The sequence below is a fragment of the Lycorma delicatula genome, chromosome 1 (genome assembly GCF_047948215.1).
Source record: "Lycorma delicatula isolate Av1 chromosome 1, ASM4794821v1, whole genome shotgun sequence".
Lineage (NCBI taxonomy): Eukaryota > Metazoa > Arthropoda > Insecta > Hemiptera > Fulgoridae > Lycorma > Lycorma delicatula.
Window position 1 is genome coordinate 216,684,857 of NC_134455.1, and position 24,792 is coordinate 216,709,648.

The 24,792-nt window shown below is 33.0% G+C and overlaps 2 protein-coding genes across 2 annotated transcripts in view; one reads left to right on the top strand and one right to left on the bottom strand.

The window, feature by feature from the left end:
- The window catches only part of LOC142328524 (protein BCCIP homolog), a 29,496-nt gene extending 27,105 nt beyond the window's left edge, over positions 1 to 2,391 (bottom strand). The window contains exon 1 of the mRNA XM_075372319.1: positions 1,909 to 2,391. Within this exon, the coding sequence (XP_075228434.1) occupies positions 1,909 to 2,016 (108 nt within the window). The 5' untranslated portion in view covers positions 2,017 to 2,391. The remainder of the gene's footprint in view (positions 1 to 1,908) is intronic.
- A 489-nt stretch (positions 2,392 to 2,880) lies between these two features.
- The window catches only part of l(3)07882 (Nucleolar protein 14 homolog l(3)07882), a 62,154-nt gene continuing 40,242 nt past the window's right edge, over positions 2,881 to 24,792 (top strand). Inside the window, exons 1-6 of the mRNA XM_075372320.1 lie at positions 2,881 to 3,251; positions 3,996 to 4,145; positions 7,525 to 7,657; positions 12,470 to 12,762; positions 17,172 to 17,326; positions 19,290 to 19,363. Coding sequence (XP_075228435.1) covers positions 3,069 to 3,251; positions 3,996 to 4,145; positions 7,525 to 7,657; positions 12,470 to 12,762; positions 17,172 to 17,326; positions 19,290 to 19,363 — 988 coding nt within the window. The 5' untranslated portion in view covers positions 2,881 to 3,068. The remainder of the gene's footprint in view (positions 3,252 to 3,995; positions 4,146 to 7,524; positions 7,658 to 12,469; positions 12,763 to 17,171; positions 17,327 to 19,289; positions 19,364 to 24,792) is intronic.

Below are 24,792 nucleotides of genomic sequence, written 5' to 3' on the forward strand. Positions count from 1 at the left end.
ATGATGTTAAAGAACAATTTAGATTCGGAGTAACAGTACAAGGTGAAAAGATAAAGATGCTACGATTTGCTGATGATATAGTAATTCTAGCCGAGAATAAAAAGGACTTAGAAGAAACAATGAACGGCATAGATGAAGTCCTACGCAAGAACTATCGCATGAAAATAAACAAGAACAAAACAAAAGTAATGAAATGTAGTAGAAATAACAAAGATGGACCGCTGAATGTGAAAATAGGAGGAGAAAAGATTATGGAGGTAGAAGAATTTTGTTATTTGGGAAGTAAAATTACTAAAGATGGACGAAGCAGGAGCGATATAAAATGCCGCATAGCACAAGCTAAACGAGCCTTCAGTAAGAAATATAAGTTGTTTACATCAAAAATTAATTTAATTGTCAGGAAAAGATTTTTGAAAGTGTATGTTTGGAGTGTCGCTTTATATGGAAGTGAAACTTGGACAATCGGAGTATCTGAGAAGAAAAGGTTAGAAGCTTTTGAAATGTGGTGCTATAGGAGAATGTTAAAAATCAGATGGGTGGATAAAGTGACAAATGAGGAGGTATTGCGGCAAATAGATGAAGAAAGAAGCATTTGGAAAAATATAGTTAAAAGAAGAGACAGACTTATAGGCCACATACTAAGGCATCCTGGAATAGTCGCTTTAATTTTGGAAGGACAGGTAGAAAGGAAAAATTGTGTAGGCAGGCCACGTTTGGAATATGTAAAACAAATTGTTAGGGATGTAGGATGTAGAGGGTATACTGAAATGAAACGACTAGCACTAGATAAGGAATCTTGGAGAGCTGCATCAAACCAGTCAAATGACTGAAGACAAAAAAAAAAAAAAAAAAATACACAATGTACGGTATTTCCTTTTAAACAAGTTAATTAAATGTTTGTTTCTCCAACCAGTTAGGGACTGCAACCATTGCTACTGGCTTGCAAGGCCTGATATAGCTGCAGATGTATGGTAACAAAATAAGCAGGCTCTATGAAAAGCTACTTCAAAATGTTTAGCAGTTGCTGGTTAACATCTCCAGGAAAGTTAAGGAAACTAATTAATGTACTCATAAGACAAAGGTTTTAAGTCTATCAAATTATAAACTGAAATGCACATCAAACAGAACTGAAAGATAGAATTCATTATCAGAAGGATTACACAAAACCTGAAAATTCTGAATATAATACAATTATGATTGAAAAAAATTTAAAAAAAACCTGGTTGAGTGGTACGAGGTTAATAATAATACTCCTATTAATAAAAAAGTATTATCAGTAAAGATATAACAGAAAATTACTTTGATAATTGCCCAAAATTAATAAGGAGGGTAGATAGCACTTATTTAATTCAGAAAATATTACGCAAATTGATCAAAACTGCATGAACAGACTTACTAAGGTATAGCACTTATATTTATTCTCATCTGTTTATCTAGTAATCCTGTAGTTAAGTTTTATGTATAAGTTTTTAACTTGTGAAAAAATTTACTGTCATTAATCATAGAAATAGCAAATCAAATAATTTGGTTAGTACATGTTATCAAAAAACTTGGTAACACTAAAAACTTGGAATTGAAATGTTAAAACTACTTTATGGTTTAGGGTTACAGATGAACAATTAAAATACTTAAATCAAAATATAGGATTACCTCCTGCAATTTAAAACATCGTTTGACTACAGTATTAAATGGTTTAATAACGAAAAATTTACACTCCTAAGTATCCTGAAAAATAAATTACATCACAGTAAAAATGTATTAAATTTTTCTGCCGAATTATCTTCAGAGGCTTCATAATCAATCACTACGGCACATTACCGGTGATTTTGACAATTCGTAATTATTGTATGAACGAAAGAAAATTATAATAAAGTATAAAATAGTAATAAATAATAAACCATTTAGTACCTCTTGTTCGACAGTTTCCATTTTTTCATCTTCGGAAAATCCATCACTACTGGTTTCTTCTCTACAACTTGTAATGTCAACGGCACGTTTTTTCTGGTGGCTGGACATTACGTTAAAATGGCAAATATAACTAATGTAAGGAAAACAAACACGTAAGCTCTAACTGAATACGATATCACTAGTTTTAACAATGGAACGTTAAGACAAATGACTTTTCGTCATGGATAATACAAATAATATATTAGTCACAACAGAGACACGTTCCACCGTTTCAGCAAATCGTACACCTCTAGAAGAAACTAATTCAGGTTATGTTCTCTCGATCACAAGAGAGTCGTTGAAGTGATATACAAATTGTCGATATGAGCTCACCTACAGTTTATGATTAGATATTTATTTCTTCATGTGCGACAGTAGTTAAATTAAAATTCCTTTCTTAATATATGCCTCTTTCCTGGAGCACTTGGTTAGTCTTATTTAAATTTTAATATATCACCACTCCAAAAATTACTGTTGTTCATACTTAGCTGTTATTAGTTTACAAATAACTATATGGTCATGCAAAAAGATACCATTAATTTAATATATATATAACAAAAGATAATGGATATTGAATTACACAACTTGTATATTGTACGAGAGTTTATTATTGTAATGGGCTTATTATTTAATAAATACAACAAATTAACAGTTCTTTTCTTTTAAATGGATATGATAATTTTTAAGTAACTTCTTTTTTTTTTTAAATTAAAAAATATCGACTTTCCCTTTAAATAGAAAATTACCGTATAAATATTTGCTGAAATCCTAGTGGTTTTTTAATTTTAATGTCATTTAAGTCAAACATACCTAGCTGTTATTAATTGTAACTTTGTACTTAGTTGGTTATCATTGTTTTTTTAATACTACAGGTAATCTGCAAATATTTTCCATACGTAATAAATAAGGCGTTGATTGTATTTGTTCAACTTGCTGAAACTGGAAGTAAGTGAGTATAGAAGGCAACGAAATACATGTGTCTTTTGTAGGCATTGGATTGTCACGGCTAATTGTGGTATATCTACTGAAATATAATCACGTGTTTTTCTAACTATTGGTTATGTTTACCTATTAAACTTATTTAATTTCTTTTATTTTAAAAGGAGGATCTTGTGTACAGAATGGCAAAGTCAAAGTTCAGAAAAAAGAATCTATCTGAAACCTTAATTAAAAAAACTGGGAAAACAAAAAATGTCAATCCATTCGAAATTCGTGTAAATAAACAGAAATTTGATGTTCTTGGCCGAAAATCTAAGAATGATCGTGGTCTTCCCGGTATTGCTCGTGCTAAGTCAATCAAAAAGGTTAGTTTGATGTAAATAACTTTATTGTAGTTTCTACTAGTTGAAATATATATATTTTTTCCTGTTTAGCCTCCGGTAATTACAGTTCAGATAATACTTCATCCTTATGTGATGATAATATGTATGAGTGTAAATGAAGTGTATAGTCTTGTAGTCTCAGTTCGACCATTCCTGAGATGTGTGGTTAATTGAAACCCAACCACCACCACCAAAGAACACTGGTATCCACGATCTAGTATTAAAATCCGTGTAAAAATATCCGACTTTACTAGGACTTGAACGCTGGAACTCTCGACTTCCAAATCAGATGATTTGGAAAATGATTAAATGAAAGTTTGAGCTTGATAGAATGTGTTTTGATTTCATTTTTGGCATAAAGTTAAAGATGGAATTGTCCATGGAGTTCCTTGTAGATAAAGCCATACTTGCTACTAAACAAAAGAATGATTACTAATTTTGAAAATATGGTGACAAATTTCTGTTTTGAAAAAGCATGGTTGTGTGCATGAACAGTGTTAAACATAAATATTAAATAAATCATGAAAACTACTTGACAGGATTATATATACATATATATATATATATATATATATATATATATATATATATATATATAATTTGCTATATATTAATAATTTTAGTAATATATACACAATATTGTTATTAAATTTAGCGTATTTATGTATGTGAAGTGTCTTTATTGTGGGTATTTTCTTATATTGAATTTTTCTTGTCTAATTTCAGAGGAAAGAAACTCTTCTACAGGAATATAAAGTGAAAGATAAGGTTAACAAGTTTCTTGATCGACGTATTGGTGAGAATAATGCTGCAATGACGCAAGAAGATCGTGTTATGGCAAGATTCACTGCTGAAAGAATTAAGGCACACAATAAGGTGATAAATATTAAATTTGCATGCTCATATTATGTTATTTTATTGTGTTTAAAATAGTGGCCCATAATGGTTCAGTTGGTATTCCAGATTAGACTGCAGTAGTGTTATAGAATCAGTAGTTATATTATTACAGCTCGTGGATATCCCAGTTGTACTTAAAATGTTTACTCATGTGACTATTTATTATATTGCAGTATGAGATTAGATAAACACGAGGTATGGCTATTAAATAATGATAGTAATGCTGTAAAATATTTTACTTTAAATTTATATGTATTTAGTAATTATCCCCTTCAATATACATCCCACCTGTAACCCTATTATGCTCCATGTGAATTTTGCATTGTTCGAAACTATGCTGAAAGTCTTCTTCTGTCAGCTCTTTCATGATGCGTGCCACTTTTTCTTTCGCAGTCTCAACACTCTGAAATCTTGTTCCTTTTAATGCAGATTTGACCTTGGGGAACAGATAAAAGTCACATGGTGCCAGGTCAGGTGAATAAGATCTGCTAATTGCTCACAGAAATAAGCGTAAAGAATTAAGGATGCTTCCTTCTTCCAAGAAGAAAAGATTGATTGTGGCCAATTTACAACAGTTGATGAATACTTGGCAGGAACGGTGGGATGCGGGAGAGAAAGGTCGGTGGACTCACCGTCTGATTGGGAATGTAAGGAGTTGGTGCAGTAGGACTCGCGGATCAATTGATTATAGTTTTACGTAATTCCTCGCCAGGCATGGTGGTTACAGATCGTATCTGTTTAGGTTTGCTCTTGACCATTCAGACCACTGACTGGCCTGCGATGTGGAGGAAACTCCGTACCATGTCTTTTTCTGTTGTACGAGGTTTCAAGATGCACGGAGGTGCATGCTGGATGTCCAGAGTCAGGTGAACATGTTGAGACCTGAGGATTTTTAGAAGATAATGCTTCAGGGTGTGAAGCTGTGGACTATTATTGCAAATTATAATAGAAAAGTTTTAGAACTCAGTAAAACAGAAAAATCTTGTAGGCGATTATTGGCGCGGTCTGTAAGGGAATGAGGCGTCGGAGGATGCTGGGTTGGACAGGTCTGCAGCTGAGTATGTTGGGGGGCCCTCTTGAACATGAGGGGGTTGCTTTGGTGCGGTGGGGCCGTGGACACCCCACTCCCGGTGTCTGAGGGCCTTGCTCACTCCACCTCAAAAAAAAAAGAGGCGAATAAGGTGGATGGTCTAATACTGGGATTTATATTTGGCTAGAAACTGCTTGATAGACAATGCAGTGTGAGCCGGTGCGTTGTCCTGATGAAGAACCCATGATTTGTTCTTCCACAGTTCAGGTAATTTTTTTCTTATTTTTTCATGGACTCGAGTAAGGACCTTGAATAAAGACAAGAATAGTTAACAGACAGTCAGATCGGATTTTATCAATTTTTTCAATATTTTATCTGTTTTTGATGTGGAAGGGCAACCCAAGCGAACATCATCTTTTAATGTCATGGCCATCTTGGAACCACTTAAACCACTCAAAAACCCACGCACATGATAAACGTTCATTGCCATATGCTTTTTTTAATAAGAGATAAGTTTCAGTAGCGGTTTTTCAAAGTTTCACATGAAATTTCATGACAATTCTTTGCTCTAATAAAACACTTATAATTTTTTCAGCAAAATAAAAAACAGATGTTATCCAAATGAAGGGTATGGCTAAACTAATATGTCTACAGGAACTGGAGTAGCAACAATCGAAAGAGATGGCTTCATGCTGCACAACTGTCGGTTGTACTAATTTAGCGCATGTGCAGTTCTTCTGTAGCAGCATTAGTCTTCTTATTTAATAGCCACATCTTAATGCATCCAGTTAAAAATTGTGGTTGAGCTGTGTATTGAGTTAATGTGTGTACTTTATCAAAAATTTTACATTTTTGAACCAAAATAAAAAAATAATTGAATGTTTATTACATTATAAAAGAGAAACAAGTGGGTAGGAATTTATGAAAAGAGTTTTTTTTTGAAAAAGTTCATGAAAAAAACCACTTTGAGAAAAAAACTCTACTTGAAGCAACATCTTTTTAACTTCTACTCATTGTTGAGAAAATATCCATAAAAATGGGATGAAATCTTATTTCCATCAAGTATATTTATGGTACTTATAACTGCATTCACAGAGTATCAAAAATTTTTGTTGATATGTATGCTAATTTACATAATTATTTGTATCATTCAATATTTTGAAGGAAATGTAAGTCATTTGATGAAATTCTCTAGTTATAATTTAACTCAGCTCCTAACTTTTATTAAGTGCAATCGACTGTAACTAGAGTGACATTTGCAGAATTTATCAAGTTGTATTTGTGGTACCATAATGAATGTGAAAGTATTTGTTGGAATAACTTTGATTTCCTTTTATAACTGAAAGTTTTGTATCACTTTTTATACCATGAAATATAGAGGATCGTTAAGGCTTTTTTAGATTAACAGTTTACTATGAATAGAGGTTCATTTTTATTTTTGAATTTCCTATGAAGAATTTGGAAGAAATTTTTATAGATCAGTATTTATTAAAATAGTTATACGATATGTAAGGTATTGATTAAAATAGTTATAAGATATGTAAGTTAATGAATGATAGAAGTAAGTAATTAGGTTACTTATGGCTATTTATAAATTTCTTACTGAGATATTTACCTGAAAAATACTTTTATTTTTCAACAGGATTTCCACCATCATTGGGGTACACTTTCCCTGTTGCTTTATTAGTATCTCTAAAACCTGCTGCACAAAAGTCTTTGAACCACTGTGTGTGTCATATTTGTATTTGTTATGTTCAATTTCTTGTCATCCACAAAGTGATTGTCTGGATGGATTTTTAGTGGACTAAACAGGTGAAAATTGCTTGGGGCTAAGTTGTGGCTGTAAGGAAGAGGTTAAAAAAGACGTCTTCTAAGGTTTTTGAGATGGATATCATGTAGGATGTATAATCAGGTAGTGGACTGGTAGGATGTACAACCTCTCTTGTTTATCTATATGAAGGCTTTTCCAGCTTGCATTTCTGTATAAATAGTATAGCGTGTAAAATATCAAATAAGTGAAATTGAGGCTTGTAGAGAAAAACTGTGTAATAACTGTTAAGAAAAGTGAAAAAATGCACTAATATAGTTAATGGAACTATGATTATTCATTCACACTGGATATCAGCATAGTTTCTGAACTTCATTTGCAGTGAACATTAAGGAAATAGGTATAAGAACAACTGGTGCATGATATATTGTGAGGGAAAAATTACTTGCCTCAAGCAATGCAGCATGAAGTTAATGTTTTTTACTGGTGTGTTGCTGCATAACGTATGTTTTAATTTAGGGTCTATTTTATACTAAACGCAGCTGAATGTTTTTTTTCAGAAGACTATGTTTAACCTTGCTGATGAAGAAGTTTTAACTCATAGAGGTAAAACTTTGTCTGAAATAGAAAAATATGATGATCCAGGAACTGATGAGGAGGAAGAGTTTGGTGGCAGGAGTGGTGGACTAGATGGTAATGTTTATAAATGATGCTTTACCGAAATGAAATGAACTGTTTGAAACGAAATGTTGAGTGGTGATATTTATATATCACCTGTTGCAATATTACTATTTGAATTCAAGTTAGAGTAATTTTTCATTAAAATTTTGGTAGTGGGATGCTTTCATCATTTATGATTCATTTACATGGGTGAAATTTGAAGTTCATTAAAGAAGAAGTAGTTTTTTAGCTTGCCATTTAGTTTTTGTATGAAGCCCTGTGTGAATTAAATTTGTTAGATAAATAATAAATTTAATAATGTGGACAGTAGTAGGATGTTTGTTTGTTTTGCCAAACATTTATTTGTTTGATAAATGAATGTAATGAATTAAGTAGTACTCAATTATAAAAATATTTTATTTGCGTTGAGACTACTTTGGCCATATAAAAAATTATCTCAAAGAAAAATAGAAAAGTAATGTACTTTAGCATGTTTGTGCTGAATCATATAGATTCATATGTTGGCTTCTTGCCAGTTCTTATAGATCTGCATATAGGGAGGTTTTGTTTTTTGTTTGAATAGTGGGATTATGCATGTTGTTGGGCTCTGTTTTGTTTAATTTCTTATTAAGACTGAATTATACACAATACAATGCCCCATTTTTAATTTCTTTTGTTAGTATTCTTTTTTTTGGAATTTTGTGTTTTTGAACAATTTTATTAATTTTTTACATTTTAATTGAAAGTATTTTTGTTAATTTATTTAATTTTAATACTTAATCGTTAAATTCTCCTCTATCTACTATTTTTATTATATTAATAATTAAAAATATTAATCAGTTTATTCATTTTATTTATTTTTTTGAAATATATTAAAATTAGTTTTAAATAATTTTAACTTGACAGAAGTGCTTTATTTTATCTCTTTTGCTTGCATCTTTGCTGTGATCAGATTTTAATGTGTTTAGTTTTGAATTATTTTAGGATTGATTTATTCAATACAACAACATTTAGAATAATTACTTTTTCCATATCATTAAAGATTTAATTCTTCAAATTGATATATATTTAATCTTTTTACTGTAATTTATTACAGTATTTGTACTGTAATTTATTGTAATTACGAAAAAGTTCGGTTTTCAGACTTCAACGTTAATATCCATTTTGACCATCCCTGAATCTATTTTGACTTGTTTTAGCGTGATGTCTGCATGTACATACATTAGTGCGTGTATATGTATGTATCTCGCATAACTCAAAAACATTTTGTCATAGAATGTTGAAATTTTGGATTTAGAACTGTTGTAACATCTAGTTGTGCACCTTTCCTTTTGATTGCAATTGAATGGGCCAAAAGTGTCTTAAAAAAGCCCAAATTCCAATACATTTGGCTATTCTTTTTAGCTGCAGTAATAAGCTCTCATTGAGAACTTTTCAACAATATATCATAAGTGGTACTTATTTTCATTGGCTCCAGAGGTATAGCCCAATAAAAGTTTAATTAACAAAATATTTGGCTCTTACAAGGGGGAAGGCACATCAGTGAGAATCCAACTTAATTTACTTCTTTTTTTTTAAATTTAAATATATGATTTATTAATAATTATTTACCTTAGATTGTAAAAAAAAAATACAATAAATAATTCAATAGCAAAAAATATATATATATTGGCAAAAATATATAATAAAAAATATATGTAATTTAGGTGTACAAGGAAGTCATGTAGTGTCCACATCAGATTGTTTTTTTTATAGTTAGTATTTTTAAAAATAATTTTTATCTTTGATTATATTTTTATTCCTCTTGTCTATATTTTCCTGTTTTGTTATGATTTAGGAACTTAGTTTTATGAGAAAAGTTTTTTATAAAAAAATAGTCTTTAAAAAAGAAAAATGTAAATACTATTTTTTCCAACTTAGTAAAATACATGAAACTCAGTGATCACATAAATCCAGGTTGAACCAGGTCTGTAAGAAGGAAACGTCTTTAGGAGCTCTGATGAAGAGATGTGCAGATTTGTATGATCTTTTTTTAGGATTTCTGGTCAGTGAATAATATATTTCCATTTATTTCAGCCATTATTCAGATTCATGAAAAAATGAATTTAGGTTGGTGAATTGAATACATGAATAATAAAATCACTGTAGCCGTTGTATTTAATGAATGTAAATCTGTGTTATTGTTATTGTCATCTTACTAACCTGTTTTTTGCCACTAAGAATCATTCTAGGGCAGTGATTCTCAATCTTTTTTGCTCCATGGTCCCCAAAAAATAAAAAAATATGTAATGAATGTTTTGCAACAGAGATTTCTGAAAAAATTAAAAAATTGACTTATACAAATGGCAGAATAGATGCACTGCTTCCTTCATACATTTTGTTATAAGTCCACCATTACAGATAGGCTGTTTACTAAACTATGTGATGAAATGGTCAAAAAGAAAAAATCTCTTCTCTTCCGTACAGAAGTCAGATGGTTATTGTGGGGATAGTGTTAACCAGTGTTGGAATTGTGAGATGAATTAATAATATTTTTCCAGGATAAACAAATGCCATACTCACTGTTTTTACACAATAATGAATGTATGTTGATGTTGGCTTACTTAGCTGGTGTATTTTCGCATTTAAACGATTTAAATATGAATTTACAAGGATGTGATAAAAACATTTTATTAATGACGGCAATGTTCATGCTTTCATTAAAAAGCTTGATATCTGGGTTATGCACATTTAAAGTCAAATTTTGTTATGTTTCCACACAGTTCTGATTATATTGTGAAAAATTTGGTTGAATAATACATTATCATTCACCACAGTTTGGATAACATGAAGATGCATTTGCATGAGCTAAATTTAGTTGGCAGGGTATTTCCTGGGAGATAAAAATGATTTCTTGAAGAGATTGGTACTGAATCCATTTGAAATCAAAGTGAAAACTTTGTAGCAACTGTTAAGTTACCAGTTAAGATTCACTACCAGCTTATTGAAACATCTGCCAATAAAACAATTCACATCTTGAAGTTAGTACAGAAATTTAGTCACAGAAGCATTGAAAATATTAATCCCTTTTGCCACTTCTTTTCTCTGTGAAAACGTTTTTTGTCTATGGTTGTGCTAAAAACTAAATATAGAAATCATCCTTTATTTTTTGTCTTCAGTCATTTGACTGGTTTGATGCAGCTCTCCAAGATTCCCTATTTATTGCTAGTCGTTTCATTTCAGTATACCCCCTACATCCTTAACAATTTGTTTTACATATTCCAAACATTGTGTAGGCCTGATTGTGTAGGCCTGCCTACACAATCTTTTCCTTCTACCTGTCCTTTCATAATTAAAGCGACTATTCCAGGATGCCTTAATATGTGGCCTATAAGTCTGTCTCTTCGTTTAGCAATATTTTTCCAAATGCTTCTTTCTTCATCTAATTACCGCAACATCTCTTCATTTGTCACTTTATCCACCCATCTGATTTTTAACATTTTCCTATAGCACCACATTTCAAAAGCTTCTAATCTTTTCTTCTCAGATACTCCGATCGTCCAAGTTACACTTCCATATAAAGTGACACTCCAAACATATACTTTCAAAAATCTTTTCCTGACATTTAAATTAATTTTTGATGTAAACAAATTATATTTCTGACTGAAGGCTCCTTTCGCCTGCGCTATTCTTTATTTTATATCGCTCCTGCTTCGTCCATCTTTTCAGTTCTGTTTGTTCCACCTAAGTTCGCTTCTGCTGATTTAAGAATTTCCTTTTTAACATTCTCCCATTCTTCTTCTACATTTTCTACCTTATCTTTTTTACTCAGACCTCTTGCGATGTCCTCCTCAAGAATCTTCTTTACCACCTCTTCCTCAAGCTTCTCTAAATTCCACTGATTCATCTGACACCTTTTCTTCAGATTTTTAAATCCCAATCTACATTTCATTATTACCAAATTGTGGTCGTTATCAATGTCTGCTCCAGGGTAAATTTTGCAGTCAACGAGTTGATTTCTAAATCTTTGCTTAACCATGATATAGTCTACCTGATACCTTCCAGTATCACCTGGCTTTTTCCAAGTGTATATTCTTTTATTATGATTTTTAAATTGGGTGGTGGCAATTACTAAATTATACTTCGTGCAAAACTCCATAAGTCGGCTTGTCAAAATCATCCTTATCACTTAAAAACAATTTGCCTTTGTGTGTTCTTAATGTATATGCATATATGATGAAACTTAAATGAAAAAAAAACGCAGCCATTTCATTTTCTTTACATTGTACTTATAAGTGTAAGTAAAATGTTTATAATAAATCAATTTTTTCTCATAAAATGATTTCATTATTGCTTACATATAAGTTGTAGGCTAATTTCATGATCTCTCCTTTCACATCCCCGCAACCCCCAGGTTGAGAAATGGTGTTCTAGGGTGTTTATATAGAATCTGTTTCCCATTGTAGTTGCCATTCATCTGATGAGATGTGGTAAAAAATCTTTTGATTTTTTATCAAAAGATACATTTTAATTTTTAGTCATTATACTTGCCAGATTAAGAAAAATCCTTATTTTAAATTTTAAAATGTACAGCATGGATGTATTCTCTTGTTTAAAAAAGTAAAATAAAAGTTTTAATAACTATATTACAATCATTGTTCTTTTCCTGTTTTACTTTAACTGGAAAGTTGTATTTATTTATTTTTCAAGTCTTTAAAACTTACCCTCATTTGTTTTATCTGGTTCTTCTATTTTCTTTGGCTTTGGCTTATCTTGAGTTTACATATTACTATTTTATATTTTTATTTGCAATGTATATTAATTAATTTGATTTATTATTTGATGTATTATTGTTTTATTGTTTAGCTGATATTGTAGATGCTCATTTTGGTGGTGAAATTTTTCGAGAGAAAGGTGATGGTGCAAAAACTCATGCATCACTCATTGATGAATTGATAGCAGAATCAAAGAAAAGAAAAGCTGAGCGACAGCGTGCTAAGGAACAGACATTGGAATTAACTGATAAGTTAGATGCTGATTGGCAAGAACTGCTTCCTCTAGTTGGTTCTGGAAAGGGTCCTGAAGATGTGGAGCAGCGACCTGAAAAGGGTTCTTACGATCAACTTATGAGAGAATTGAAATTTGAATCACGTGGAATGGTTAGTAATTTTGTTACACAAGCCCTGGAGACTTGAAAAAGCTCAGAAAGAGTAGAAAGTTAAGTAATGTAGTTAAGTGGGTAGTTTGGGAGAATTGAAGGTAGTTATGAATAGATTTAAATAAAATTAAAGAGTATTGTTTAAAAAGTTTATAAATTTATACTTAATCCATTGGCTTGATCTAATGGTAAAATTGCCATTGTGAATCAATTTTCGAAGTCAAAGGTTTTGAGGTTCAAACAAAAGAAGTAACTTTAAAAGTAAAGGTAAGTTATTTATACAGATTTAAATTCTAGATAAATGGGTACTGGTATACTTTGGTGGTTGGGACTCAATTAAGCATCCATCAGGAATGGTTGGTCTGAGTCTGTACAAGTCTACACCTCATTTACGTGGGATACATACAAAACTTCTTATTATTCGGTCATGAGGCTGCTTGATGTTCCTCAGGTTGTACAGATTGCAACGTACATATTAGGAATAGAAAATCAAAATGAAAAAAGTTAAATTTTATTGTAAATTGGTTTACAAGGAAAGGAATTCATCTCTGGATGTGCATCTCTTTGGATCTTACACATCTATTGGATCTCTTTGGTTTGTTGAGTAAAAATTTCATTAATTAATCTTTGAAATGAGTTTTGATTTTTACGCCGTTTTGAGGATTTTTTGTTTAATATAAATTAGCTCTTGTGTAACAGTATCTAAAAATAATCTGATTTCATAAGAACCTAATTTTAAATTGTTTAATATGAATATTGTCCTTGTTTAATATATATATGCATCTTCCATGAATAGATCAAAAATGCTTTCAGGAATAATGTTTGTTTTTTTATGATGTAATTTTTTTATAACTTAATAACTTATTTATCATTATAGAATGCAACTTATTCTGTAATTATACTAACACTGCTGGTGTCCACAGTCTAGTATTCAAATCCATATAAAAGCAACTGCCTTTACAGGGACTTGAACCTCAGAATTCTTGACTTCGAAAATCAGCTGATTTTGTGATGTTCTCCATTCTGGTCTCAGAACACAGCAGCCATACACTTTCTGTTGGAGAAGGTTCGCTTGAACTTCTTTGGTTTACTTAGAGAATGAGAATGCATCCACTGTTTGGATTGTTCTTTTGTTTCTTCAGTTTCGAAATGGACCCATGTCTCGTCCCCTGTGACAATTATGTTCAAAAAATCTTCTCCTTCATTGTGGTAGCGCTGGCCTCTGTCAATGGTTGAACATTTACCAGACTGTGTTCACTTATGGAGATAGTCTTAGAATATATCTTTTTGGCATAATGTACAAGTCTGTGTGATTTTAAAAATTTTCTCTATTAACGCAAGTCTTCCTTTCTTTCAATGGATATTAAATTTCCTGTGGAGTTTCAAAAATCTACAACCTGGTCAGTATTTTCCTCTGCAATAAAATACAGACCAGGAAATTCTGACCAGGTTGTAGATTTTTTAGTTTTGGTATTTGTTTGATATAGCTTTTTACCAGAACATGTGACTGTCTAGTACCAGACTGCAGATATATAGAACACAACTTTGTTGATTATTCTTAAATGACTGATATCTGTTGAGATTGATCGATAACCTAAACAAGGATTTAATTACTCCTGACTACTTTTATCCTATTTAAAATACTTATAACAGTGAGCATTGAATTGGATACCTTACCGAGTAAGTTGTATCGCATCATTTGTAAGCATTTTAGTTTCTCTTAATTTGATAGAAAATTTAATGTTAATTTGCTGTTTGCTGAATTCACAAGTTACAAGGAATGAGACACCAGATTTGACTGATCTTACAGTTTAATTGGAAATTAGTCAGGAAATTTGATAAGGTTTGTTGTAGAGAAAGAAATAAGGAGAAATCTTTTCTTTAAGAAGTAAATAAGCATTGTTTGTTAATGAAATAAATCTGGTATTGATTAATATAAGATGTAATGTGTAAACTAAAGGAGAATTACAAATTTCCATCATCTTCATTAAAGTTCTATTAAAAAAAGTGACTTTACTGAAAGCAATCCAAAAATAGGCTGTTGAATGAATTGCTTTTAAACAAAACTCTAGAAATAACTCTGACCAACCTCTTAATTTAATACTGTTGTAATTGTCTTTACATGGTCCATATAGATTTTTTAATACAGTAACTAATTTTCTTAATATCTGTATTGTTTAATATACCTGTGTTAGATTCATCTGCTAATGCTTTGCCTGATGATTTTTCTAATTTTTGCACAATTTTTATTTTATCTTTGATTAACAGAACAATTTGTTTCCATTTTGTAAGTTTTTCCAAGTTGTAAGTGTTCTGATGCCAATATAATTTTTAAACTTAAGTAGTTTAAGCTAATAATTGGTCTGTAAAGTTCAATATTTATCATTAAGACAAAAAATAATTTAGTTCAGTTGCTGTTGTTGAGTTAATTGTTCATGATAATTGTTATCAGTGTGGTGTTACTCAGTTCTAGTAACAAGTAACAGCTTGTCTTTGAAGAGTTATAAACTTATAAACCACTTTATGGAAAAATTTCTTGAATGCAGTCAAATACAGGGAAAAGAAATGGATATTCCAAAATGTATAGAAAATAATTTGTGTCAACACAAATAACACTTATTGCTATTGTAGAAGAAATTTCTTGTTAATAAATACAAGAAGAAGTTAAAACATTTAACAAAAAAGTTTGAAAATAAGAATGATATGTCAGCCGTGTTGTCACAGCTGTTGTTATTTTAAATCTGCATCTTATTTAAGCTGGAAGATTCCTGCATACACATGATAGAACATGTACTTCATAAAACTGCCAACATTTTTGTAAAACTGTAATCTATGAAAAATGCTGATTCTCTCATTGAGTGATTCTGTCATTGTATTTGATACATATCTGTAAGTGTTGTTAATTTTATGGTTCGTATTTGTCGATTAAGTATCATTTTCACTAAAAAAGAAAATACGAGGGTTTTTTTTTTCAAGGTTGATCGGTTACGAAATTAAAACCACAGTGAAAATAAAAAATTTTTTATTTGTAACAAATACTTACATAGTTACGCTATTTCTCTACATATTCGCCACACCGATTTAGACAATTGTCATAGCATGGTACCAACTTTCCAATACCTTCGTCATAGAATGGAGCCGCCTGTGTTTTCAGCCATGTTTCTACGCCGGTCTGCAGCTTGATGTCTGTGCCAAAATGTTGTCCTCCTAGCCAGCGTTCCATGTGAGCAAAGAGGTGAAAATCAGATGGAGCCAAGTCCGGGCTGTATGGTGAGTGATCAAACACTTCCCAACGAAAATGCTGCAGGAGCTTCTTTGCTACAACTGCAGTGTGTGGTCGAGCATTGTCATGGAGAAAGACAATGCCTGATGACAACATTCCTCTCCGCTTATTCTGAATTGCCCTTCATAGACGTTGAAGAGTCACGCAGTATGAGGCTGCAGTGATGGTCATGCCACGTTTCATGAATTCCACCAAGAGAACTCCGTTCTAGTTCCAGAACACAGTAGTCATACACTTTCTGTTGGTGAAGGTTCGCTTGAACTTCTTTGGTTTACTGGGAGAATGAGAATGCATCCACTGTTTAGATTGTTCTTTTGTTTCTTCAGTTTCGAAATGGACCCATGTCTCGTCCCCTGTGATAATTTTGTTCAAAAAATCTTCTTCATTGTGGTAGCGCTGGAGAAACGTTAGAGAGGTGTCCATTCTCATTGTTTTGTGATGGTCGGACAGCTTCTTGGGAGCCCATCTCGCACACAGTTTGCGGTACCGAAGCCTCTCACTCACAATGGTGTAGAGAGCTGACTTTGATATTTCAGGAAACTAATCACTCAATACAGAAATTGTGAACCGACAATTTTGTCGAATTGTCTCATCCACTCGCTGAACGAGATCATCGGTTGACATTCGCTTCCTTTCTTGACCGCCTGCATCATCAACATCTGTACGTCCTGCTTTAAAGTTCCTGCACCATTGTCGCACTTTACTTTTACTCATTGAAGTTTCACCGTACATATTACTTATTCGTCGATAAATTTCACCTGCATTACACCCCTTAGCCTGAAGAAATAGAATTACTGCACGCACTTCACACTTGGCGGGAGATGATATTGTTGTAGTCATGTTTCCGTGCTAGCTGCGTGTTCAGAACTAAATGAAGTGATGCGGTGTGATTGAAGGCCGTACTAGAGACTTTGCGCAACACATATGCGCAAAGGTTCATCCAATTTTTGCACAGGTTTTTATTTCGCGACCGATCGGACCTTGAAAAAAATAACCCTCGTACTATCTACACAATATGGTGATGTAAACTGTTTGAAAAATTAGTGTTGTTGATCTTTTTACATATGTTTTTATGTTTAGAATCCTGATCTAATGAACAATTATATATTTTTTTATGTAATCTGCAGCCATCTGATAGGTTAAAGGGTGAGAATGAAATAGCAAGAGAAGAGAAAGATAGATTAGAAAAGTTAGAAGCAGAAAGGTTAAGGAGGATGAAAGGTTTGGAAAGTGATTCGATTCCTGCTCCCAAACACAGAAGTGCTGATGATTTGGATGATGGGTATGCATTCTAGTGTTTATTTTTAAAAATATTCATTATTAAAAGATGGAATTTCTGTAACTGAAATTGTTTGTGAAAAGTATTTATATCATATGATCAGTTGCTTTTAATGTGTTGTCTACAAGGAAAGTTGAGAGCATGTATTTACTTAACACTTCCAAATTTCAGTAATTTGAGTTTGTGATTTGCACACTTAATACGAATATTTTAGTATACATCATTGCGGACCTTAGAAACATAGTCAGTTAGTGCCTTATTTTGTTGAATTTTCAAAATTGAGAAATAAATTAAAAAGTAATAAAATATTTTCTGTAAGTAGTGGCTAACAAGTTTAAAGTATGGTTAATGAAGAGTAAGGCAGAAGCTCATTGTTGACTGTTCAATTCCTATGCATGACCTAACATTTTTTCATCCTGATTTGTTTGTTTCTTAGAGGGTTTTACTATAAATAATTAGCATCAATCAGAAGTGTTTATTGTGAACAAAATGTATGAGATGATTAAATGTATGACCAGGAGTAAAATTATCATTTTTCATCAGTTTCATTTATTATTTTATTTATGTACATATTTCTCATTGTTCTTAAAGTCTTACAACATCCTTGCTGTAGAATTCCATTCCAGCTTCCCAAAGAATTTTACTGACAGCTTGGTGGATTACTTATATATTTTGGAGGACTGCTACAATGGATAATAAACTCTGGCACATCAAAGATACTGTGTTGCCTTGGAACTTCTTGTGTAGAAAAATGTGTCGAGAGGAAGTAGTCCTCTGTCCATTGTGGTTAGGACATACCAAAGTTACTCATGGGTACTTTGTGTCAGCAGAAAATGGGTCATTATGTGTAAAATGCAACTGCTGCTTAACTGTGCGCCACATCCTCGTGGATTGCATATATTATGTGGCCTTACATTGTAAATTTAAATTGCTCAGAAACATCTGTTGATTCCTGGGCAATGATGTTTGTCTTTTTGCATTGTGTTGGTTTTTTTTTACATAAAATTTCATGTTATTGCGTATATGTTTTATAATGGAAAGCGTTCTTAATGTGATTGTTTTTCTTTTAATTTTTATGGTTTTTTTATTCTGTTATCTGAGAAGGGTTCCCTTTACACCTCTCTTGGACTTTGTTAAATTCTATTTATGTTTGTGAATTTTATATAGTTTTTTTAAAAATAAATTTATTGTATTGTTAAGACGCCGACTGTGATATTAGTTGAAAGTTTTTAGTGATACTAGTTTTAAGTTTGTTAGTGATATTTTATCTGTGTTATTAGTTTTAAGTTTTATTTCCTTTTTAATATTTTAATTTTAATTGAAGTTTAGTTGTAGGTTATTAGTTTTAGTTATATGCTTGAAAAAAAGAAGTGGATGATGTAGCATGGGAGCACAGGTGTAGCTTAATGACAAGGGTAAGGCTAGATTCTACAAATGAATCTGGTTGAAACATGAGATATGGGCAAAATGGAGGGCACTTGATTTGAAACTGCAGCCAGCCTTCCTGCCTGCCCTAAGTTGTAAGGTCCACTGTTACTGCAAGTTTAAGCCTGATTCATCTGATGTGGTAAATGCTATGTTGCTATTTTTGTTCAACATGAGTTAACAGCTGGATATTATACTGGGCACCTGGCCAGATTTCACACATGGTATCTAATTGGGTTCAGAAGTCATCTTGTACAATGCACAGTAAAACCTCATCAAACTAATGGATTAAAAATGGATAACACTTATATATTTCAGGAATGAACACAATTGAATTTTTAATTTACAATGTTTTTGGAGGTAAGTTTTCAGTCATTGCTACCAATTACATTTGGTACTCTTCATGTTTCCAAACATTCATTACAATAGGTTTTTATAATTTTTTTAATATTATTTATAATTTTTAATGTAACTTAATCTGAAAGAATTCTTAAGATAAAAAGCTTTAGTAATTCAGTTCACAAAATATTTTGTTTAATAGATTTGAAATTGAAAGTGAAATTGATGAAACTGAAACTACTGGAAGTAATGAACTTAATGAAATCAAAAGTGAAGGTAAGATTACAGTTTTACCATCTGTGTCAAATTCAGATTACCTGTATATTTTACATTTATAAAATTATTAACCTTAGTGTATAGTACCTTAGATAAATAGTATTGATTGAGACTGTTTATACTTTCAGTAATTCTACATAAATTTTAAATATATTTTTATTCTTTATGTTATATATTTTCTATTTTTACATATTATTTCTTTTCTTCTTTCTATTCCTTTGCCTTTTCTTATTAAGCATTGGGTCTTTCAGCCATAACTTGAACTGTTTGCAATCCAGCACTAATCTTTGTGCCACCTGCCTGTTCTTTCCTTTCCTCTGAACTATTAAAGTCAAATATTCATTTCATGCCACTTTCTCTACTTGGTTCTGCTCTTACCTCTTCTTTTTTTCTGTTTAGCCTCCAGAACCACTGTAAGGTATTACTTCAGAGGATGAGTGAGGATAACATATGAATGTAAATGAAGTGTAGTCTTGTGCAGTTTCAGGTTGACCATTCTTGAGATGTATGGTTAATTGAAACCCAACCACAAAAAAACACCAGTATCCACGATCTAGTATTCAAATCTGTACAAAAGAAACTTTGCTAGGATTTGGACCTTAGAACTCTCAACTTTGAAAGTTGATTTACGATGACGAGTTCGTCATTAGACCAACCTAGTGGGTTTGCTCTTACCTAATATACCTTTAAGTTTCCTATCCTCCCCTATATTTAGGAGATGATTGTAGCATCCTTGTGTTCTTTTCTCTATCTTCAAACTGCGGCTCTTTTTTTTAATTGCTCCCCCAATATCTTATTCAGAACCTTATTTTGTTTTGTCTTCCTAACAACTTTCCTTAGAAACCTCAGTTCTGCAGCTGTTATTCGGCTAAAATGTATAAATAAAACTGACAAGCTCTCAGTTCACTGTAGTAGGGCCAGTAGAAAGATTGCATTTCACACTTTGCTTCTTCTGAGATTTCTCTCTTCTCAGTGATTGTTTTATAAAGTTTTTAGATTACGAGAATTGTCTTGCACGTGTTCTGTTAACTTCTCCATCCACTCAGATATAGTCAGTGTTCTGAAATATTAAAAGTTTCATCCTCTTTTACATCTACACCTTTCCATATAACTTACACCTTCTAATTCAGTTGACTTGACATGATGCATGTAACTACTTTTATGGAAATTTGCAAACATTCTGTAATCTGTATCGTGAATTGCAATATTCCATCCTATGGCAGTTTTCTACAGCTCCTCTTACTGGGTTTCAGACATTAAAATAATATTTTCAACTTATAGAAATGTTTGCATGTGCATGTTCACACCCCCCATAACCCCCCTACACACACACACACACACATATGCACATGCACACACACATATGCACATGCACACACAGATATATCATTCTCATTGCTATATACACTTTGCACCGTTTTAACTGTACTTGCTAAAACCCCAACATTTTGGAGTCTCTATCATAGCTTATTTCTTGTGGCAATGTCAGATGCTGCTTTTGCGATCTAAAAATGACTTTTATTTATCTCAGTTCTAAATGCTGTCTCCTCTTCCTTGAGGTTTTCTTTCATTTCTCATAGTAGTTTTTTCTCCAGGATCCCGGTATGTATTTTCCAGGCAACCAAAGATAAATAAATCATGGCCTTCCTTTAAACTGGTACAACTATATAAATTTTCCAATCCTTTGGAATTTACTCTTTTTTTCATGCTTTCATGCATACCTTCCATAATTGGTTGTGAATTTTGGGAACTGCTTCTACTCCAAACATTATAAATTCCGGATACAAACCATCTTCACCATCTTTCCCAATTTTTAGTCTTTCAATTGCTCCAGTTCTTTTACCTTTGTAATTATTCTTTCTTATTCCAAATTTTTAGATATAGTTTCCCTTGTTCTAACCATTTCCTCATAATACTGTCTAGACAATGCAAGCTACTTTTATATAGCTTTGAAGTTTCCCATTATTATTTACTATAATTCTAATATTTTTATCGTATTTTCCTTTTAAAGCTTTTATGATGTGACATAAGTTCTTTTGTTCTGGAATACTGCTTCTGTACCTCACAATGAAAACTTTCCCAATTCTCTGTTTTAGCTTTTTGAATTCTTATTTTACTTAATTTCTCAGCTTCACATATGGTTTTTGATTCTCCTCAGACTTCCTCTTAATATATATCTTTCAGGGCTCCTTCTTTACCTTCTTCCTAACATCCTCATTCCATCATTTTGTTCTTTTATATTTCTGTTTATACTCTACCATTGTCAGTCCACATACTTCGTCTGCCTTCCTCAGTAATAGATGTTTTAGTAATATAGTTTTCTTTCCATCTCCTGTTAGCTTTTCTATTCACTGTCTCTTTTCACCAGCTCTTCCCTAACCAGTCTTATATTCTTGTTTTTTGTCTTCCTTTCTCAGCTATTAACTTTTAATTTCTCTGTAGGTTTTATCCATTTGCTGTTGAGGAGCAGAAAATCTACTATTCATCACCAGCAACTTATGCTGTATTATAAGTTCTGCATTCTTGAACACTTTTAACATGTTTGCTGCAGATGACGTACCTTTGTGTTGGTGGTGATAATTGCATTGTGTGGGTGACTCACTTATGAGTCATTGGACTTAGATTGTGTACTTTTTTCCAGACAGATTACGTCATTTCACATCAGTCATCGTGAACATCTAAATTTATACCGCAGGGCTAGAGCGGTGTGCCGTCGAGTATTCTTGGACGCTAAGAGGAATTCATGGACGAAATACGTGAGCACTATCTCACGCACTACTCCCACGTCTACTGTATGGAAGAAACTTCGTGCAATTTTCAGATCACCGAAACAATCTATTCTTGGTCTTATCGATGAAGGAGAACTCCTTTCATCATCCTTGGAAGTGGCAAATAGTCTAGCAAAATCTTTCCGCTCGGTGTCTCTCACCTCATCATATAATAACGATTTTCAACATTACAAGATACAAATAGAAGTATTATCGTTAAACATTGGTGACTCGGTTGGTAAATTAAACACTCCATTCGTATTTAAAGAATTGTTACATGCACTTAAAAACTCACGGGACACTTCCCCCGGAACCGGACAACATTCACCTTTCCATGCTTCCACACCTTCCTAATTCGGCACTACAACAACTTTTGAATATTTTCAATGGTTTATTCTCCGAACAAGTCTTCCCACCCGGCTGGTCAGAAGCATTTATTATACCAGTACTAAAACCTGGTAAAGACCAAACGAACCCCTCAAGCTACTTCCCTATTTCATTGACAAGCGTTTTGTGTAAAATAATGGAGAGAATGGTAAACCGCAGACTTACATGGTACTTGGAGAAACATGGCTTTCTATCTCCAGAACAGTGTGGTTTTCGACAAGGACGATCTTCTATTGACCATTTAGTGTCACTAGAAACAGCCATACAAAACGCTTTCCTAAATCGGCAGCACCTCGTCGCTATCTTCTTCGATATAAAAAAAGGCGTATGACACAGCCTGGCGATGTGGTATTCTTAACACTCTCAAAGAATGGGGAATCAAGGGCAATATGCTTGCTTTTATCCGGGGATTCTTAAATCACCGAACGGCTCGTGTTCGTGTGGATGATTCGCTCTCAGATAGTGTCATCTTGGAGAATGGAGTGCCCCAAGGTAGTGTATTAAGTGCCACCTTATTTTCTGTAGCCATAAACGATATTACCAAATGTGTTCAGGCTCCTGTCTCATGCTCTCTATTTGCTGACGACTTTGCTATCTACATTGCAAGCCGTTCAGCACCTACAGCAGAGAGACTACTGCAGAACACTATATCTCACCTTGAAGCTTGATCCAGGATTACTGGTTTCACATTTTCATCCGAAAAAACAAAATGTGTAGTTTTTTCTCGGCTACGAAACCCTTCTATTCCGCAAATTTTTCTGAACGGTGAGACTATTACTATCTCTACTTACGTCAAGTTTTTAGGTTTATTTTTTGATAACCTTCTTACTTGGGTCAAACATTTAAAAGAATTGAAAACAAAATGTTCCAAAATTCTAGATATGATGCGAGTCCTTACTAACACCAACTGGGGAGCCGATAGATCATGTATGATACGTTTTTACTATCCCTTTGTTCGCTCCCGTTTGGATTATGGTTGTGTGGCCTACTCTTCAGCTCGTCAAACCGTGCTTAAAATGCTGGATAGTGTACATCATGCTTTCCTTCGGCTTGCCACAGGCGCGTTTAGATCTAGTCGTGTCGCAAGCTTACTTGTAGACTGTGGTGAACCATCACTTTGGGATAGACGAGACCAGCTTTTATTATCGTATTTTGCTCGTCTCAGAGGACAACCAAATCACCCGGCTCTTGAGTCAGTCTTTAGAAATCCTAATCTAGGAAATCCATATGAGGACCATCCACGTCGTACTGCACCGGTAGGTATCCGTACCTGGCGTCTGCTGCAGCATATAAATGTTGACACACCGTCATTCTTTCCTATGTATCCTTGCTCATATCCTCCGTGGAGAATAAACCTTATAAATTTTAATTTTGACCTGACTACATACAATAAACAATCAACACCATCTATTGTCTTTCAGCAAATGTTTCAGTGTGTTCTCTCCAAGATGAAACCAGACGCGGTTGTATACACTGATGGATCGAAACAAAACGATACAGTTGGATGTGCATTTGTTTTCAATGAGAGAACTTATATGTTTGGTCTACCCGGTATTACGAGTGTGTTTACCGCTGAACTATACACTATAAATAAGGCTCTAAACATCATTAACCCTAAATATAGAAAAATTCTTATTTGCAGTGACTCGTGTAGTGCTCTCCAAGCCTTAAAAAACTTTTATTCCAAACATCCTATCTTCATTGTAATTTACAACGCAATCGCTGAGTTGAATAATCGCAACACAGAATTAAGTTTTTGCTGGGTCCCTAGCCACGTAGGGATTCCAGGTAATGAACATGCAGATTCCTCTGCCAAAGAAGCATGTAACCAGCCTCCTTTCACCACCCGAGTTGCTACTTCTGATTTCATTAACTATGTAAAACAATTATTAAGAACAAGGTGGCAAGGTGATTGGATAGCTACCGTTGATAATAAACTCCGTCAGATTAAAGATTCTGTATTACCATGGAACTCCTCATACAGAAAACCCCGGCGTGAGGAAGTAGTTCTCTGTCGATTGCGGATAGGACACATGAGGGTCACGGACGAGTACCTGTTTACAAGAGGACAACCACCTCTATGCGCAAGATGCAACTGCCACGTGACTGTGCGCCACATACTCGTGGACTGCATATGTTATGCCGCATTGCGTCGTAAATTTAAACTACCCAGAAACATCCGTGGTATCTTGTGTAATGATAAAGAGGTTTTAGACCGGATGTTTCTGTTTTTGCGTAGTATAGGGTTAATACAAAAAATGTAATACTGTTGCT